Source organism: Tetrao urogallus, assembly GCF_951394365.1.
Source record: "Tetrao urogallus genome assembly, chromosome: 9".
Classification (NCBI taxonomy): Eukaryota; Metazoa; Chordata; class Aves; order Galliformes; family Phasianidae; genus Tetrao; species Tetrao urogallus.
This window is the reverse complement of record NC_136822.1, coordinates 21618791-21640401: the sequence shown is the minus strand read 5'-3', so window position 1 is coordinate 21640401 and position 21611 is coordinate 21618791. Positions and strand designations below refer to the sequence as shown.

At 38.3% G+C, this 21611-nt stretch overlaps 1 protein-coding gene across 1 annotated transcript in view; it reads right to left on the bottom strand.

Annotated features, from left to right (window-relative positions):
- IFT80 (intraflagellar transport 80) overlaps positions 1-21611 on the bottom strand; it is a gene marked incomplete at its 3' end in the record, with an annotated part of 35827 nt that overhangs the window by 7932 nt on the left and 6284 nt on the right. The window contains exons 2-9 of the mRNA XM_079539647.1: positions 20653-20763; positions 17580-17648; positions 12085-12194; positions 11422-11511; positions 10300-10437; positions 2607-2786; positions 484-602; positions 16-70 (exon numbers count right to left, since the gene is read on the bottom strand). Of these exons, the coding sequence (XP_079395773.1) occupies positions 16-70; positions 484-602; positions 2607-2786; positions 10300-10437; positions 11422-11511; positions 12085-12194; positions 17580-17607 (720 nt within the window). The 5' untranslated portion in view covers positions 17608-17648; positions 20653-20763. The remainder of the gene's footprint in view (positions 1-15; positions 71-483; positions 603-2606; positions 2787-10299; positions 10438-11421; positions 11512-12084; positions 12195-17579; positions 17649-20652; positions 20764-21611) is intronic.

Below are 21611 nucleotides of genomic sequence, written 5' to 3'. Positions count from 1 at the left end.
TGCGTGCCCTATTACACACTGGATTACTGTTATCGTGACTTGCCTCACTGCTCCGTTCTTCAGGAGTAAACTTTAGATTTCAGCATAAGAAACAGAATATGGTGTTCTTAAAACATCATGTAGGACTAAATAATTCCTACTCTATTCCAAAATAATTGGCATGCTAGAAGCAGTTTTCAAAGAAGACAGTGGATGGAGTCACCCAACCGGGGCAAACATGCTTGCATCCAGCCAGCACTACTGCTGCCTCTACCTGGAAAGAGTAGAACTTTTTGTAGCAACACATACAGACACTGAACCAACAAGAGGCTGAAGGAAAGGATGGCAGGAGGAGTGCAACTATACTCTCATTTTCTTCAGATGATGCTAGATAGAATATTCCAATTAGTTTCCAAAAGAAAGTTTCTGCTGCTTTCTTACAAGGAAAGAAATTCTTGTTTCTTAAATAAACCCAAAAAGGTTTTGTGAATATATATTACTTACGAAAATATGTAACACTGAAGAGAAGTTGAAACAACCAAATGCCCATAGCTCAAAGAAGCCTTAATAACTCTGTCACGGAACTCCAGCAAATCAACTGCATCATTGAGAACATTGTGCACCTGATGAAGAGAAATTTGGGGTTGAATACAATGGCAGTAGGCAGCACTAATGCTCGAAGAATAAAAACTACTGAAGAGTCGGACCTCCTTAAATTTAAGAAATAATCAATGCTTAACTGGAACACGAAGGCACAAGAAAAACATTAGATGTGAAGCTCTGGTGATTGAGGCTGTCTGAACGTCCCCCTTTCAAGGCTCACTGTTCAGCTGATTACTTAAACAATTTGAAAAGTGATACTTCAGTGATTCCATCAAAATCCCATTCAAACAACTCAGCAATATCCAAGATTTGGACAAAGATTGCTGCTGAGATATTAGATAGCTCTACTTAATATATTTTAGTGCTCCCACATTCTGAAGGAAGAGCAATGTAGGTGCTGACTTTAATAAGCTGGCCGTGTCTTTGCCACTTATGTGAAAGTCTGCTCAAATTACAGCGTTTCAAGCAAACCAGTTGTTTGTAACCAAGACACATCCTTGAGCTCAAAGATTTCAGGCATCTCGAATGTAAGGATTTCACCCAGATTTCCTCCATTTTGTAACTGATTGCAAAACAAGGATGGATTCAATTGTTATGGAAGTCTAGCAATCATTTGCAAGACATATTAATTACTGTGTCCACTACAGTGATGCATCCATAACTTTGCTATTATAATAATGACAAAAGAAAGCATTTAGAAGCTTTTGTTTTCCTCTGTAGGCAATGTTTTCCTCTGTAAATATACAGGAATCAAATAAATTCAGAAGAAAATAACAAAATAAGATGTTAATCTTGGATCAGTGTTAGCTATCCTTCCTCAGTTGTTTGCATATTCAAACTCCCTGGAGTTATTAGCAGAGCCCATCTGTTACGAGTCGATGTCTGGGAATGAAAGAAGAAATATGAATTCTTACCTGCTAATTTGTTCTCTGTGTTCCCAGACACTGACTCATATTATCCCACCCACCGAACACAACTGTAACACAGCGTTCCTGTTGTTACAACTTTTCTCAATTACATAGTCAACATTAAAGAATCAAGACACGAAAACTTTTAAGGGCATCATTAGGAATTTGGGAACTTGACTTTGATACTGAAAATATTGGCTTTCTATCTAATGCCAAATGTGCAATTTGGAAAGTGTGTAAAATGGAAATCTTATATTACCCCACTGTCTTGAGTGAATGTTGTGAGTCAGTGTCTGAGAACACAGAGAACAAATTAAAAGGTAAAATTCATATTTTTGTATTAATTCGCAGATATTTGGTAACCTAAATGTGGATTCAGGCCAAGATTTTTCAAAGGAAGGATCCTAAACCTAAGCTCCAGAAACCACATGTAGGGCCTGCTGTGATTCCAGCAGGGCTGGGACTTGGCAGCTCCCACGGAGGCCAGAGCCCAGTGCTCAGTCCCCAAGGGCTGGAAGCACCACGTAGGTACCTGATGCACGTTATATGATATACAACACATTTCTGTAGGTTTGGAAGACCTGAATTTAGGCTGTAATACAATATGTGGTGCAGGAAAGCACATTACAACTCTTTGCAGCCGTAGCCAGCAAGTAAATTTATCTGGAAACGCACCGAGACAGCAACGTTCATCATAGCCTCATTATCAAGAGGGATACAGGAAATCTTACTAAACGAGCAGCTCCAACAACTGCTGGATGCAGGTAAGGCAAAGAAAGCTCCTCTATATTGTCTGTACTTAGTGATGCAGTCTCATCTTCGCTGACAGTGTCTGTAATTCTATTGGTTATGGTCAACATATTGTTTTCTGCATAAACATTTTTCTTACACCTGGAGTTTTCTCTCTCATGTAAGCAGCTTCCCACAGCTGTGCATTATTCTGGAGGATAAGGTACTTCTGGTTCATCTGATGATATGATCTTCTGTACAAGGCAATTTTATGATAGTCATTAATGAATAATCAATAATACTTGTTACTTGAAGACTGAAAAATCTCTTATTAAAAAAAGGCCTTAGAAAGCTGCTACTCTGAATGCACAGTGTTGTTTGGGTTACCTGCATGGTTCTTCTCTTAATCAATGTTATTTCAAAGTTCTTCCACTCCCAGCGTTGCTCCACAACATGGGCAAAAATGACATGGCCGTTCCCACAAGCTCCAGCCAGCTGAGTGCCATCCACGGACCAAGCAATATTAAATATGCTGCCAGTGTTTGGCTTCTCTAAAGCATAGGACCACTTGCAGAGAGAGAAAAAAGAATTCTTAACTTTTTCTGTACTTCTTGGATGTAACTTATTGTAATAAACAGAGTATTGTTAATATTTACAAGGAAACGTATCAATGAGATAAATTGTATTACAATTTTAATAAGTGAATCAAGATTAGATTTCTTCCATTAGATTGAAAAGCAGGGACACAAAAAGGAAAGCCATCAGGGCAAAAATCAAGAATGTCCAGTTGTCTAGTCACTTAAAGTGCATCTAGTCCTTCATAAACATGCATGGTTACTACACAGAAATTTAAGTGGATGTACGTAGAAACAACTACAATGGTACAGCAGTCTTAAACATCTGCATTCTGTTTCTGCTGGAGAGGAGCAGCCGTGCCTGGGCAGCATGCAGCAGCTGCTCCTCTTGCACACAGAGCTGCCAGGCTCCTACAGCTGCTCAGTGTGCTCCCAGCACTGTGACATTGGTGGATTGAGAAAAGCACTGGAAGTGATGCTATGCACCCTTCTCCTAACACAAAAAAGATGCTGGATGCCTTGCCCACTTCTTTTCTCTGGGCTCTTATTGTTATTTTATAGGTGAAGGATGTATTAAAATTTCCAGTTGCTATGCTTGCAACAAGAAATTGAAACATGACTGCAAGCAAAGTAGTGACATCTGGCCGAGCCTTGGAGAGAAGCAGAGAAGCTTACATTTAATGCTAACCGTAATTTTATTCCTTTTCCACATTTATGAAAACCCTTATTCAAAAGTTCCCCCAGCCTTATGTGCAAAGCTCCTCTCAAGTTTAGGTGGGTCCAAATCCACCAATACATTCTCGTCAAAAACGAGAAGAATTTTCAGACCAAGACCTTTTTTTCCCTGTTTCTTGCATCTCAGAAATACGAGTCATCCCAAATCTGAGAACAAGCATTTCCCTGAAAGTGGATGACTAAAATGAAATAACCTTTTAAGGACTTTTGGGATTTAAACCAGAGTTCAAAAATGAGATGCAAACCTCAACTATAACTTCTTCAGAACCGTTCAAGAGAATATTTTAAAATGCATTTAGCTTTCAAAAAGCTACCTGAGTATTCAGATGCATTTGAAACCTGAAGAATCGAATCGTTAAGAAAAAACATGTGATTGAAATTAAATGTAGCCATTGGATTCTCATGACTTTCAGATACATGATATTATACCAAAGGGGAGACAGCTGGAAGAAAACGCTCACCTAATGTTTCTACCACGTTTCATGTTCTGATTTCTTTTGCAGTACACATCAGACCAAAGAAATATGAAGTCCTTCATGCAAAGCCTTCATGTGATTTATATGAAATGATATCACAAAAATCATATTAAAATAAAGGTGTCAGACACCAACTTTCAATAGCAGGGAAACACGACGGGATGAAATTCAAACTCCCCACTGTGCTAACCATGTGCAGCACACTATATAAGATGACCTCCTCAGCTAGGGCTCTTCCACTGCCCATGCATATGAAAGTGAGTGAAAGACAATGTCAGCACTGACTGACTTTCCAATTGCAAGCACTCAATTTCAAGGCTTCAGCTTCCATGCCTTTTGGCTTGGAAACACCATTCACTGCAATTGGAGAATGTAACTGCATGTTGGTTTTGCTTTTTTCTTTTTTTTCTTTCTTTTTTTTTTTTTTAAAGAAAAGAGTGAAAAGAGTGTAACCCACTTTTCTGCCTCAGTGAGATGAACTCTGTGAGTAACACTCCATAGCAATCAAGGGCACGCCACTGACTTGTGTCTGACATGCTCACGTTGGGAATGAGGAAGGTGCAGAGCTGTAGGGCAAGTGATCACAACAAGCACACTCACAGTGCTCCGAATGCCTCACATCTGAGACATCTCACAGCTGGCCACAGGTGATCGAGCTGAGCTTAGTTTGAAGAAGCAAAGTTTCAAAGTTGGATATTAGGATCTTCCCAAACAGACAAGGTTTTTTTCTAAGGCAATTTACATTAGATCAAGGCAGTAAGCCATCAATGGAACACCAAATAAGGGTGCCAGAAGAATCTGTCTTTAGTGATGCTTCCTCATGCATAGCAGATACACTGCAACTCTGACAGAGGGTTCTACAATTTGTTTTTTCAGGTATTTTAAAAACTTAGTTACATATTGCCAGATGGTAACCTAACACAAGTACATGTTTTCAAATATAAAACAATTAAAGTTGTATTTTCCATTTCTTTCTGAAAGCTCCTGGTATAACTCAGGCAACCCCAGTGACTCGTACTCCCTGAGGATGCCTGACACATCTATTGTGCACATAAAATGCCGCCATAACTGAACATAATTAATCTCTCCAATTACAAGATAGAAACAACACCTAGAAACTGAAATAGAGTTTATGTATCTCCTCAGTACACTGAGTTCTTCTAAAAATCAAGGTGTGAATATGACTGTATGAACGCTGTACCGACATCTGTCAAAATGCTGCAATATTACACTTTGCCATAACTGCTTGGCTCACACTTTTCCTGTGCCATAATTAATTCATTGCTGAATTCAATAAACTACCTCAAGAACAAAAAGGGAGGTCACAGAGGTTGGATTTTAAAAAATATATTGCATAAATATCTAAAAGCAGTAATTTAAGCTTCCCTATTGTGGTTACACAATGTACTAGAAGAGATGAAGCACTGCAGCCATTGCATGTTGCCTGACTTCCAGAAACGGAAACTGAGATGTGGGTCAAACAGCTTTAATGAGCAGCTCCAGAGAGCTCCATGTCCCAGGAACAAGGACAGCCTTTCAAATGACAAATATCGATTACTCAGGACCTGCTACAAAGGATGGAGTCAGTTATTATTTCTGGACTGAGCACAATACAGTTATCCACGTGATACCAATGAATAAATACTTCAAGAAGAAATGCAATGAAAAAAAAGAACCATTTCTTACATTTTAAATGACTAACAGTAACACTAATTGTAGTATTAATACTAATAACAATACTAATAATACTAATTGTAGTATTAATGCTACTACTACTACTACTAATAGAAATAATACTAATTGTTATTGCCAACTGTGGATGATTAGCTGCTCCCAGCTGGTCTCCACTCAGAGTCTCTCTCCATTACAAGTGTAATGGAAGGCAAACCTAATCTTGTAAGATTACAACAATCAATTATCCAAAGCAAATCTATACTTAGGTGCATTAGAAATACCTGACCATGAATACATACACAGAACCAGACTGCGGGTGCATGTCTGTCTATGTATGACTCCACACATTTTATATTGAGTATAAAACATAAGGTTTATTATATCAAACCCCACCATTATTAGGCCTTCAAGTCCCACCACACAGGAACCCACAAAAGATTCTACAAAGCAGACACAGCATGCACAGCAGGTGCTAAGGAAATCCCGTGCTACGTGTGAACACACAGCACCTGTGCTGCTGAAACACACAACTAAGAAGGGCTCCTGCAAACATTTTGCGGACTTAACTCTGGTAATTAATGTTAATTACCAAGAACTGACTGAGCCACCACCCCCAGGGGAGGTATTCAGCTGCTTTCCTACAGTTCTCCTGAAATCCAAGCAAACATAGAATTGTTAGAGCCCAGAAGAAAAATAGGATGATAAACTGTCCCGTATAAATTCTTAACCTTAGAAAATGAAACACTGATTTAATTCTTTAAATAGATGATTACTTCCATAGATGATCCACATGTTTTCATTTTCTTCCAGAAGTCACATTAGCCAATTCTAATAAATTAAAATATGTCAGCTTGGAAAGAATTGGTCAGCAACATAACTCCATGGGAAACCTATCTGTAATATTTTTTTCTTTTATTGAGCTACAAAGAATTCAGAATCATGACTGTTAATAAAGGTGGATGAAACAGAGACAGCGCAGAAAAAGCCCTTATTTTGTTACACTGCCAAATGCATATCTCTGTGAAGCAAGGCTAAAACTAAATGTAATGAGATCAAAGCTCATAGTAACTCTATAGAAAACAGATTTGTTGGGATTTCCAGTGCTGCAGTGCAGTTCAGTTCTAAGCAGCATGAAAACACATGCATGGTATAATAGCTACTTCCAAAATCTCACCATCTTTTTTCTATTAGTCTAATATCTAATGTTAATAGGAAGGATATATGATAATATGAATTCTGCAAAATGTCCTGAATTTAAATGGCTTTAATGAGAAAAATTATTTGCAGAGCTTCTTTGTGAATATCTGCAACACTGTGGTTTTAAAATCCTTAGATGCTTTTTCTTCTAATTTGTCAGCAGTTTTCAACACAAGGAAAAGGGAACACTGCTAACTATTTAACATCTGACCAATCCTGGACATGGACTCTCATTATATCCAAGTCTATCTTACTAGGAAAAGGATGAAAAGACAGAGCTCCATGTTTTTAGCCACAGCACCATACTCACATTTGTTCCCAATGCAGTGAGGAGTTGCCGTCACACTTGCAGAACTTTTTCCCTTATTTTCTATAGGTATTTCCTAAATTTTATTCCAGTGTCTTTATCTATTATCCTTCTACAGCCCGTGAAGCACTTGGGACACAACCTGTCTTTGGAGTAGATGGGTAGAGCCCATTTCCTACAACACGACGTGGGAGCAGAACGGAGGAGGTGGAAGCTTGTGAATTTGTCATTCTTAGCATCTCTTGCTGTGTAAATATTTTGACCTGATCAGTAATGGCAAGGGAAGCATGCAGAGCCACAGGAAATAGCTTACATAAAGGAACTTTTTAAGCTCTGCCCTCCATCCAAGTGACCAGACTCTGAAAAGCCACGAACACCAGGAAGATTCAAGTCCATCAACGCACCCAGCATCACATTTCAGTATTTTTAAAATTAATCTCAGCAGTCTCTACAGGATTAATGATGACAGACAATAGAGCAGACAACAAATTCCAACAGTCAATACCAAGCAAATTTTGTTTGGTGTGACCTTAATCATTTCTTTTAGATTAATAATGCTAACAAGAGGCAAAGATGATTTTTAAAAGAAATAAAATTGTTCTAGGAGTTACTATTCCATTTTTAGTTTTCCCTTCTTAACGTACAGCTGCCAGAACAAAGTATCCAGGAAGAAAGAAAAGAATAGGAAAAAAGAACATACGCTAACAGAATTTAATTTAATTATGTCCCCAAACTGAACACATATGCTAGAGAAGAGTTAATGATATATATATCGCCTGATGGCTCCCCGAGGAGCAATTTGCCAATACAGCTCCATTACATCAGACATAATAAAAATGTCTATGTTGACCAGTAAAAGCCAGGTCTGGTTCTCTTCAAACTCCATCACTCTGGTGGTATGTGAATCATTCTTCCATTTCCCTCAATATTAGCAAAGCTGGCTCTTTAGTAACTATTTATACTTAATGTCAGGAAAAAAACTTTCATTAAAAATCATGACTTTTGAAGATAACAAATGATCGTGGCTAGCAGCTGAACACAGAAAAGCATCTGGCACAAGCTACTGTACATGTCTTTGCTTCTTTAAGAGTTGAGTAGTAAAGCAGGTAAAAGAACCCTTAACTTTATGAAAAAATAAACCCATTTGCATTAAAATTTTAAATAAATTCCACAAGGTTATTCAATATTAAATACTGATTACAAATTACTAGTTTTCAGTTAGCGGGAGTCTCAACTGCACTTATAATAAATTAGATTACATAATGACTAGCAAGAGAAACAGTAATGCCCTGGGGATCAGAAACAAAAGCTGTTTGCTACAAAACAGCACACATGACAGCAGAAAAAACTCCAGCATTTTTCTTCCTTTTCCACTACATCAGTCTTTGCCACATTTAAACTTAAATCTGTATTGAGTGCAAAATGCAATTTAAATTGTTGGCATCACCCCCACAAGAGCATATTTATTTCAGTTTACCACTTGCTGATGTAGCTCAGTAATCCCAGTACGCAGAAGGGAGGCAGAAAGCTGTTGTGGAAGAGGAGCTCATGGTTTCAAGTGCTGTTCTAGGAAGAATACCAATAGTAACAGCTAGTCTGCCTGTTTAAAGCGTTGTGTTACAGTGTAGTCCCACACAAATGTAATTACACTAGTATAAATATACCTTGCTCAGCTGCATCAAGCAAAATACACTATACATATATAAAACACTCCTACAACAGCATACATACACACACACACACACACACACACACACACACACACACACACAGGGAGATGGGAGGGCCACAGAGAAGGTTATTCTTTCAATTGCTTTTGAAACGGAGTTACACAGAATATTAAACAGAGAAGAAGATCAATTAAAGTTGGGTGTGCACAAAATGATCATGGCCTACATCAAGGAATGCTGCCGAATCCAGATTCAGTACAGAAAGTGAATGATGAAGAGTCAGACCTTAACCTGCACAACTGCTCTCATGGAAGGGCTTTTCTTCAAGAGTCTAAAGCTACCTGAGATGTGTCATCCCTGTTTGTGGTAAGGAAAAACCCAACGTACTGAAGACACCCCAAATGATCACAACAAACACTGTTTTCCCAAGCTGAGCAAAGAGCAACAAATGCAACAGCAAAAGAGGTAGAGAATGGGTCAATGAAAGTCCCAAACCAGCAAGGTTTGATGCAATCCGAGTCTGAACAAAAAGCTGCAGAACCACAGGAAATCCACAGAGACAATCAGGTCAATCTGTGCTCTGGGCTAACTTACTTAGAATACCAGTGAAGGCAGATGAAACCGCATTGATTTTAACTGGAGAAAAAGTTAAAAAAAAAAATAAAATATTTGGTCAGCAATAGCAAATGTAGTAAAAGTAAAGCTGCGAGTTGGGAGGAAAAAAAAATTATAATTATTATTGTTTAAGAGAGAGAAACAGAGGCATTTCCAGTAGCTGCCTTTTTTCTATCAGAGTTATTTTAGAGTTAGGAAGTAACAGAGAAGTTCAGATGAGAAGACAGAAGTATGTCTTTAGTTAGAATAACTGTCTGCCCATCCTTCAGCAACATTCCCTTAGCTCCTCTTTTAATCTTGCTTTTGCCTTATAGCTTCTAATGTCCAACCACTGCATTTTGTGATTTCTTTGTAAGATGTGCCTATGAAATTTTATTATTCTTTCAAGAAAAAAAAAAATGCAGAGAAATTTTTCTTCCTGTATTATTTTCCACATTGTTCTTCTATCTGCTTTTTTAAGGCAGGTTATAGTCACACAGCCCTTGCTTGTTATGGTTAATAGCTGCTTTTTATGCTTGTAAATGCTTACTGTGTTTTTTGTATTTTTTTAAAGAAAAAAGCCACAAAAGCTATAAAAATAAAAAGCACAGAAAAATGAAATGTCCTGAAAGACAGTATTATCTGAAGAAATTTCACCTACCCAGAACACATTCAGAAGCACATCTGGGCAGATCAAGAAGAGATACAGCCAGCAGAAAGGTGTTGGAAGTCAAAACTGGTTTCTGCTAATAAAAATACTTGCCTGTACACGTATATCCTCAGGAATATTTACTGTATTATCAAACAACTTGCAGAGTTCCACATCTGCTGTTTCTCAGAGTTGTTACTTACCCCAGTTTTATCACATAGACGTAAAGTATGGAAAGATCCCACAGCAAATAATTCTCCATCCCCAGACCAGGCAACAGACGTTATTGGATACTCATGGGGCTGTGAGCTGTACAGTAGATGCCCATAACTGTCCCAAACCTTTAAAAAAATAATTCTACCTATAAAACCATATTTTGGGCGCACCTACAGAGCTATCACTTGCCTTCACAATTACAGCAGTTACAAAAATACACTCTGCGAGTTACTTGAGTGCATTTTGTGCAACTGGGAAAAAAAAATGACACGTTACAGTTTGCTTTCCATGAAAGGCTGTTCCCAATCCATATTGGTTAGTATAATGCAGCAGACACTACTTCACTGCTATGACAAATATTACATGACTGTGTATGAAATATTTTGAAATAATGAGTGTTCCCTGCACTTCACTGTAAGCTGAAAACATGACCACGAGATTTATTTTATTTCTACTTGTTTCCCAAAAATGCAAGGCACCTCTTCAAATGTGTAAGCCAAGAGATTTTCTCACTGATTGTAACTAAAAGGAGACCAGGAAGCCAACGAACAGAGCAAAGCCATTTGACTTCAATACTTTGATGGATATGGTCTTTTTTTCATTTAATACTTGCATGTGTTTTTCCCACAGCCATTGGACATGCAGAGAATGACAGAACCAATGTGTCACACAATAGGAAGTTCCTACTTAAGGGAAGAAACACAATACGTGCTTTCCATTTTGGATATAAAATGTTCTAACTACACAATTTCCTAAGGGATTCATTAATGCTCCTGTAACAGAAAACAGTGGCTCTATCTCCTCTAATTTTAAGTGTCATTACTTTTTCCAGTATGTGGCACAGCTTATATTATTCAATCATTCATTCCTGTATTTCTACCTATTATCAAGTGCATTTTAATAGTTTTTATTCTGACATTTTTCTAATTTTATGCCACTGGATGAAGCAATGTAATATAAATTCGGTTAACAAGTTTTTCTTGAAAACTGAAAGTCTTTACATTTTGTTTTAAGCTTCAAAGTCTTAATAAAATTAGAAAACATCAGAATGTCTACAAATAACTTTTTTTGGTCATTTAGCTTCCCCTACAAAGTTAGCCAGTACATACCTTATATTTACAGTCTTCACCTGCAGAAAGGATAAGTTCATTCACTGAGTTCCAGTCAGTTTTTAAAATAAGCCCATCGTGGGCCTTCCACTGAAATGGAAAACAATAGGTTAAACATAAATGTAGTAAGTCTGAGGACTACTTTTAATATTCATTGTTCAGCATTTAGTAGCATTCTCACACCCCAAAGCAGATCAGGTTTTCCATCAGTGTACATGCACTGACTTATTCTACTCTGCAGAAGAGTAAATTAAAGACAGCCTGGAACACGAAAGCATCACGATCTGCATAAAAGACTGCTCCAAATGATTGTTTCTGTATCTTTCTGTGGTTTTTAGTAACAAATGAAAAGGGAAAGGTTTCTGTATCTTCGTGCTTCCTCTCTGCTTGCAAAAAGGGAAATCCTTGATCAGCCGCCCGAAGAATATGCACAGAATAAATTGTTCCTTTCTGTAAACAAAACTATTTGAGAATCTCCTTATTCTCAAAAAACCTGAAGCTTTAATTGAAATAAGAAGTGGGGAAAAAAAAAAATAAAAAAAAAAATAGCAGCATGCCCAGTGCCTGGAAAACTGCAGTACAAACTTTGAACGTTTGGGAAAACTACAGATACCTGAAAAAAGCTTTCATGTGGGAAGTGAGACCTGAATGCATTAACAGTACCTGCAAAACTTTAACGTTTGGTTGGAGAGGTTTAATAACGAGCTGCTTTCCTGAAGTATAGAGAACTTTTTCAGAATCAGGTCCCCAGGCCACTGAATACACCGGTGTTCCTGTAAGAAACAAAGAGAACATTTCTGATGTCTTCACTGATCAAATTATGCACAAACTGCTGCAGTCACTTCAAACTGCTCCCTTCAAACACACCTCAAAGATTCAGAAGCAGGAGAAAGCCAACCTATGGATTTCTTTAGTTATAAGATTGCTTTTTGGTCAAATCAAAACTATTTGCTTCTGCAGCCTCACTGACCCTCACATTTATACCCCAGTTGATTTTGTTTCCCTCTAAAACACAAAAAAAAACCTGATTGATTTCTTCCAAGATACAGCTGAGCAAAACAAGATGAGATTGTTCTTCTCATCCTTGGGCTGTGTTTCATAAACTATTTCATAAAACTAGAAAGAATGGCCTGCAGAACTAACAGATTTTTCCCAGTAATTTGAAAAACGAAAAAAACAGAACAACTTTTTGTAGATCAAAAACTCCAGAATGATGCATCTGGAATAAAGCTGACTGTACTGCTTTACAAACAAGTTGTGTTGCAGTTTTTAAATGATATTTTCTGAAAAAAAAAAAAAAAAAAAAAAAGAAAAAAAAAAAAGAAAAAAAAAGTGAAAAATTGCATGGAAAAAGCATCCAGGAATAAAAATGCAAACATTTTCTATAGTACTTGATAGGATTAGCCTCCCCTCAGGAAGAAGAACCAAAGTATTACACTACTTCATTCCTTGCAAACATGAAAAAAAAATTAAGTAGAGATCATGTGCAAACATTTGTTTCTATCACACAAAAGCCCTGTAGCAATAGACAGCAAGTTACAGCACTGTCTCAGCATCAGAGGACACAGAAACAGCATATATGAAACTGCAAGAGGGGCTGTGCAGTAAGTTCCAGGCAGATCATTCCTTTTTGCTTTTTGTAAAGCTTGCTTCCATATCTTCTGAATTGGTTTTCACCTATAGACATAATGTTCTCAGTGCAGAAATGAGGCCTTTGATGACACAACTGAATTGTCTAAGCACAAGCACCTACAGACAGCAATGAGACATGCAGAGGGGGAGCTTATAGACTCGAGTTGTGCTAAGAGGGGTCAGGTTGGATATTAGGAAACATTTCTTCTCCAAAAGAGCAATGATGCAGTGGCACAGCTGCCCAGGGAGCGCTGGGGTCAGCATCCCTGGGGTGTTCAGAGCTGTGGGGATGTGGCACTGAGGGTGTGGGGGGTGGGCTGGGGTTGGGCTGGGGATCTCAGAGGTCTATTCTGACCTGAATGGTTCTGTGATTCGACGACACGGGACCTGAAGGAGCTCCATCCCCACATGGAAAGAGTTTGGAGTTGGGCACAACAGCCCAGCTAACCCTGAAGGGCACCAGGAGCACTTAAACAGCCCCAGCCAGAACTGCACCCAGAAGGCCCACCTCAGCTATCAGAAACCACAGGATGAGCAAACAGTTACAAATCTAAACAGTTGTGTTTGACGACTCCATAATTTTAGAGGAGGAAAACAGAAGGCAATTCTCTTAAATTCTCTGAGATCTGCACTTCTTAAGGATCCGTGCATATTTTAGCTGATAACTAGTTATCAACTTAATGAATTTTGAGCAAATTAACCATGGTTTGTACAGCTACCAAGAATGATAATAAAAAAAACCCCAAGGCTCAACAAATCCTCTGTCAAGGTAAAATTCTGAAATACACTTCTGGCACACTAAGCTCCATTTCAAAAAAGTGACTCACACATCACTGAGTTTAACCTGAGCTTCCACATATTTGAGCTTTAAACTGAGAAATGCTGTCATTGATGCTGACTATTTTTGTAATTTGTATGTTTTCACTTATAAAGGCATTTATTCTATGTTATTTAGAGATACAGGATGATGCAATTTTTTGAGTCACCCACGACAAGAGGCAACTCACAGAAGCATACAACACAGATTAAGCAGATCTGGCACTAGCTGTTCTCCTACTGGCAGCAATCTATGTTGAAAATGACATAAATTCTGTCACCAGCAGTACAGAAATTCTAAATAAACTAATTTTTGTCCTGCTCTAACGCTGATTTAACAATCAGAAGGCTTTTAGATTTAAACCAAATGTTTCCCTTTTTTATGATGGCTGACTACTTAACCACAATTGCCAGGGCTTAACAGCAGGAGCTAAGTTAACTCATTTCCTTCTGCACTTAACAAGAACTTGGTTGGGAAAAGACTGCCAACTCATTGCATCGCTGGGGAAAGAAACATTCCACAGGACAGAATCTACAGCGAGTTGCACTGGTGATAAACAGCTCGAGGAAAAATACCGTGTGACAAGAGCTGTGATAAAAGCAGAGGAGGTGGGCAGAGGGAAGAGCCGGAGAAGGGATATAGCATTAAGCACGCTTCTCCACATCCCTGTGCTCCACTGGCAGATGTTCATTCCCAGTGAATCACCCCAACGTTGATGTGTAGCCAAGAAAGTGCTCAGGTTGAGTGACAGAGCAACCACAGCCACTTTGGTTGGTGCAAGTCTCCTGAGACTTTTTTCTTGCACTGGAGTAGAAAGATGAATCCATATAATTTTGTCTCTCTCTGTGGCAGCACAATAACAGGAGTTCCATTCTGCATTTTGAATTTGTTCCTTACAAATAAGTTCTGCTTCCCAACAAACACTTTGTAATTAGACTGCCTGCACTGCAACTGTTGTGAGTTTGCTTCCAGTAAGCAAAAAGGCAAAGGAAGAAACTTAAGGTTGGAAAAGTAAAGCCAGACTTCAAGAATGATGCAGCCATAACAGCCATACATTATGGCCAATGGCAGAAGAGGCCACAGGGTCACACGAACTTTATTCCATGTGTTGGCACGACACAGGACATGTGGCCACAGAGCTCCATATAAGTACTGAAAAAGCTAAAAAGGGAAAAATATATGTTCGTGTTTTTCTAGTGAATAAAAATCCAAAGATAGAGCAGGCATGTAGGCCATCAAGCAAAGATAAGAGCCTGAAAATTTATTTCTAATACAAAGAGTGGAATGAGTAGAATGCTAGCAACGGTAATCCTTCCATTTCTCAAGATTATTGATACAGAAGTGAAAAATTAGCTCCAATGTGATATATCTCTCCTAAAAAACTTTAATTTTTCTGCAGAATCCTATCCTGATCCCAGGTATGCCAGCAGCTTACCGAACGGTCTCTGGGAATCTGATCCTATCAGGTTTAAAGGGCTTTGGAGCTCGCAGGTTCTTATCTTAAAACACAAATATAGAAGATAATTATTTCATGCAGAAGATAATTATTTCATGCAGAACCAACTCGCCGTCCAGAAATTCTAACCAATTAATGGAAACTCAACTTGCTTACTGCCAACTGGAATGTCTCCTACATTGTAAGCTTCATAAAGCACAACAAACCTGAAACATATCAAGTGAGAAATAAAGAAGTGTGTGCTGCAAGTTGTTTCTTCCCCTCAAAACTTACAGTTTGGTTAGCTTGTCTTTGTACATGGTAAACATGAAAACACATCACATCTGAATACGAACCTCCTCAACAGAATTGAAATAGACTTTACATTCACTCCTGTGGTTAAAATGCCTTCAACAGGTTGAAAGAATTTAGATAATTTGTTTTAGAAAGAGATAAGGGTCTGACATTTAACCCAACCCCAGGTGCATGTGGTTTCTTAAAAAATGTCAAAAGGTCACATGATCTCAATGCACGAAGGCTGAAAAACAAAATCTAGCTCAGTATCTTCACTGAAATAGTACAAAAATGTTCAAAATTGTAACTTTAAATTGCCTTTTTTTTTTTTTTTAATAAATACCAAACATTGTTTGCATGAGCACACATTCGCAGCTTACACCACCATACTTCACAATCAGGTGATCTTAAATTGATTTCTATAAAAACAACTGAAATGCTCCAATGTGCATAAAACTGTGGTTGCAGAGCCAAGATCAAGGTTAGGCCTCCAGGGCCCCAGTTCAACAAAGAATTTCAGCAGAGGGATTTCAGCTCAGTAGGACTGCCTGCATGTATTACATGAGTTACTGCATTCAGTTGGGCAGAGGAACTCACCATCTTTCAAGCACTCTTGCAATGCTCTAAACAATCTCTTTTTCAGTTCATAGTTTCATCTGCAAAGTCCGTGGCTTAATATTAAAAACTGGATTTCATTCCTTTCCAGAATCCTCAGCACAGAGCTGAAACTGATGGCTAAAAATGTTGCACTAATATTTTACATTTGGCGTTTTTTCTTTTATTCCTTGGAAACAACCATCTTGTTAAAAAAGTGACAGAGCTCGTCCTTTACGTTTGTCACCCAAAAAGAATTATGTGGAGGGAGGGACTGAGTATAAACCATTTCAGCTGAACAGCAAATGTTACAAAACCTAAAACAGGATAACTGGAATCTATATCAGAAAGTATTTCATACTCATATCACAACTGCCAATCATAATTCAGTAATAAAAATGAAATACATATTTTTGCCAATTTCCTTACGTTATGGCAATTGATCCAGGGCAAGCCAAAACAAAAGAGAAACCTCTATGTAAGAAGATTGTGCCTTATCTTGAAAAAAGATCACCTGACAAAAAATTCATAGAGCATATAGAATTCAAAAAAAGATAAAAGGGGCAATATATGCTCTTCTTTGTTGCAGAAAATCTTGTGCTTTGTAAATATTTACTAAGAATGCCTTTGTAAGCAAGCAAAAGGAAATGTGATATAGAGAGTCTCAAAGTACTGCATTTAAACATCGTGCCTGCTGCTGTTGAATAATTGTAAGGCCATTTAGATCATAATGACAACAGTGTCTATTAGATGAGTGAGATACGTTTCCAGCTTACATGACACATGGAATATAATGACATTTCTATTGTATATGACATACCACAATGACAAACAGTCCATGGGAATACAACAAGCACTACAACACATCTAATTCTATTCTTCTACTGATTTGACTATCTAATAATAAATCGTCTATCAGGCAAACACCACTCTTTACAAAGAAGCCTGTTAAGTGTGCTTTTGAACAGTTTGATGAGATAAGTTAGGACAATACAGGCTGCCCAAGAGGCTGTGATGCCCCGTCCATCCCTGGAGGTGTTCAAGGCCAGTTGGATGGGGCCCTGGGCAGCCTGGGCTGCTATGAAACGTGGAGGTTGGTGCCGCTGCATGTGGCGGGGGGTTGAAGATTCATGATCCTTGAGGTCCCTTCCAACCCTGTGATTCTATGATTCTGTAATAAGCCTCATGTAAGTCAATATTCCCAATATAAAGTCAAAGATGTACTTCCCACTGTATTTGAGTCTTATCTTTAACTTCAGTGAAGTTTATCTAAGCCTAACAGTCCCTAATCAAACCATTACTAGCAGGCTTAGGGTCTGTTACTTACATTTATCTTATATAATCCAAATTCAAAGCTGTAATTGAACTTTAAGAAAATGAACTTACCTTGCTGAGCTAAAGTGGATCTCAGCATTCCACTTTTGGACCAGATTTTCACTTGGCCATCTTCACCAACTGTAAAGTTATCACAGAAAACAGAACTTAGAAGTCTAACAATCACAACAGTTGCAGTTATTGTATGAGTTAAAATAAGATTGTGTCATTTACAAGGTAAATGTCATTTATGCTGGCTTCCTAACATGGCAATAGATAGTACTTTAAAGAAACAATATTTAAGCTTTTTACCACTGTTATCAATAAATCTCTCTGTCCTGAAAATCCGTATGGCATGGCTGTCCAACCTTTTGGCTTGGGTTGCACTGAGTGAAGAGGAATTGCCTTGGGACACACACACACACAGGTTGCTCCAAGAGTATTGCTTCCTATTCATTTCCATGGTATAACGAGCACAGTAACTCTGCTGGATAGATTGAGTGATTCTCAGCAGCAAAACAGTATTTTTCAATATAGTCATCACCATTTGCTATTTACACCAAGAATGAACAAATCTACATACCATGCTTGTCAAAACCTGCACCAGCAGAGGTGACCTCCTTGTTTTGTCACATGGCAACAAAGTGCAATGGGACACTGGCAGGAAGGTTCAACCACTACTGCCATACCACCAACATTTGCCTATTATGCCATGAGCCAACACCACAAAATAGCAGGCATTACTTTTGGAGCAGCCCTGGTAGAATGTATTCTGTAGAGAGAGCAGAAAAAAAAAAACCCACATAAAATTAGTGAGATATTTGACTTTGTTGCTGTGACACTAGTGCATCAGTCTTGGTTCAATGACAGTGGCTGCAATTCTCAGTGAGTTCTTCAGGCACTCACTGGAGATTTTTCATGAAATTATACTCTCCCTGTACTGCATCCTTGATAATACATGCTCACAGATGTGCATAATGCCAAAAGCAGTGACATGAATAAGGCATGAGTGTGAAGCAGGGGATATTCCTCTCTGTAAAAGAGAGATTTATTTAAGTCTCGTCAAGAGACACGATCAAATTTTTGAGTTAAATATCCAACTGCAAGTCTATAAATTTCACCTGAAAATCTGCAAGCAATGTAAACTGAAAATGTCAGCTGAAAATGGGAGCTGCGCAGGTCTGCAAGCAGCCCAAAGTCAGACATGCACACAGGCTTTGGTTTTCTGATCTGAAGCTGCTCCTGGCAAGAGAAAGTCCATCCCTATTTAAATATCTCAAGTTCTGTATTCTGTGGCCCACATCTATTTACAGTTCTAAGTCCCAAAGGCTGATTCAATGAGTCTCTTAGGAACAGATTTCATGTGTTAGACTGGAGGCTCCACAGTTTGACAAATGGTGAATCTGAAGATAACTGAAGGCCCAATCTGGAAGGCTTGATTTTTACAAAAAAACTGTGTGATACCAAGGAAAACAAGTTTACTTGCTTATATGTTTATGCTGTACAGCAGATTTAGCCATAAAATCCAGAGATTGTTTAATGTGTTTGAAATGCAAACTCCTGTGACTCTGTTTAAACATCCCAGATTCAATTAATCAGGAAAAAGGTGCATCTGGACCTTTGGTGCCATTCTTCCTTCTAATTTTTTTTACTGTATTTTTAGTTTTGATACATGGCAGATTTAGCATTTAAGTCGTTTAAAAAGCATAAAATTGTTAAAAATCTTTCTCATGCCCATTTGACACTGTTAAAATAGAGCCATAAAGAGCATTTTAACTGATATGGTACCTTCAGTGAGCCACTATTTCTCAAGGCACAGCTGCTGTACATGAGTGGTTGATCTCAGAGCATATCATACAAGCTTTCAAAAAAAAAAAAAAATTCAAGGTGAAAAAGGTAATTCCAACATTTTTTTTGGAGAAGTCCTTGGGGCAAATCTGTCTCTTAAAAGAACAATATTTCTGTTCCTCTGGGATTTAAGAGGAATATGCCAGACAGAGCTCCTTAAGGCAGCATTTTAGAGTCAGACTGAGTCTGGAAACAAGCAGATCCAAAATCATCTTCAGTGCTTCTGGACTGAGCTGGAATTTGTCCAAAACAATCAGCTGTGCTAGATCAACGGGGGCTGCAGAAAACTCTGCCACCAACAGAAATCAAGAAGTACATCACAGGAAATGTAATTAGCTTCTCCTCAACATCAAGATAGCTTTGTTGTTGGTTTTCTGACAAAAAAATGCCAAAAGCAACTAATTACCAAAAGATTTAGAACAAAAAAACACATAGATGTGAATGTTGGGAGATCACTCTCCCAGCCCCAGCAGAGAAGAGGAGACAGCAGCTAGACTGAACTGCTCCTAATAATCAAGGAAGAGCAGCACAGGAACATTCAATAAGCTCACGAGGACTCAGTAACCTTCACTGGCTCCAGAGCCACCTGCAAGGTATAAACATACCAACATAGAAAGCTTTTGTCATAACAGACAAGAAAAAAAAACAAATGTTCTCCTTCATGTATGAAAAGCAGAATGTCTGTAGAAGCCTCTAAGAATTTTGATATTAAAAACATTTGCCATCACGTACGTAGGACAATACATAATTAACAGGATCACATAACAATGTTTTTAATCTTTTTTGTATTAAAGTAGTGCTAATAATTCTAAAACATCATTAATAAACAGCACCAAATGAATTTCTATTAAACAAGGTGATAATACCCCAATAAGGAAGACATTAGAAATCCCTTACTGTAGCTAACTTTATTTGTTGCTGATTTTGAATTTCCATTTCATTCCCATTCTTGCAAAGGAATTTAAAGCTAGACCCATAAGTGAACTCTTTAATAGACTCAGTTTTATTAATTCAAATTCTATGTAACAAGAATATATGCTAGGAAATTTGGGACCACATCTTTTTAATGTATGTCGGGGATTAAGTTATATTTCTAAACACACCGCTGTGCTTATCACATAGAGTGAGGTCCTTATGCTCTACACACCGTATGGACAGTTTTATAAATCTAATACTACATTTCTGTACCCTTCCATTTCTTCACTGCGTATCATCTTTGCACGCTGAAAACCCCAAAGGTTCCATTTTGAGGGAACCCTTTTGTTATTTTCATTATCAACCCCCTTCATTTCCTTACCTGTAGCCAATGCCGTTCCCTCGGAATTCCACCTCCCTGCAAGCACGGCTCCGCTGTGGGCTTCCACACTTTTCTCTACTCTTCCCACTTTTGAAATTAAGTGGAATTTCCCTGAACAAAAAAAAAATCAATATAGAAATAGAGTATCTAATTTTGTGGACCGATATTTATTCTTATCTTCTGTCGTAAATACTTACACAAAACCAGAGGAATGAACCAACGAAACCAAGATCAGAACACGCAACTACATTCTTCCCAACTATGATTAGCCCAAACAAATGCACTCTTGCAAAAGAAACACTTGTAAACCAGCTAAGATGTTTGTACAAATGGGTTGTGCTCTTTCCTTGTGGTATGTACGGCCTTTGTTTTGACGATTCATTTTGCTCATGCCCCTCTAAGGTTTGCGTGTCCCTCTGGGGACGCAGCTGCCTGCTGCTGTTTCATTGTCTGAGAGCTAACAAACAGAGGTACGCGCTCTGCAGCCCAGGAGAGCCCTTGTGTTTTCTTTTTTTAAGATCTGAAAAATCACTCAGCACCAAAAGGATAATGGAAAAGTGAGTACATTCTGACCAGCAGCGAGCGCGTTTCTCTGAGGAAGTCTTACTGCCTGCATTATGGAGCTGTTATGGAAATTCACAGAAGCCAAAAACAAAGCTATTAATGATTTCAACAGAAGCATGAGGAAGTCTTTCTTTCCAAATGAGGGATGTTGCTTAAATCCAGGAAGATCAAATTTAAACTGGACCAAAGAGCAGACAAAGAAGGGCTTGGAAACATGTGGCAGAACAAAAGTGTGGCTTAGAATAGCTCACATTCAAATTAACCACTTTAAAACCAAAACCTTTTTCAAATTAATTTACCTAATCTACCAGCCAGTGAACCACGAGAAGCTATTCCCAGCATGAGAGCTCCTCAAGATGAACAATGCATGGATACCTCACACCAAGTGCGTGCAA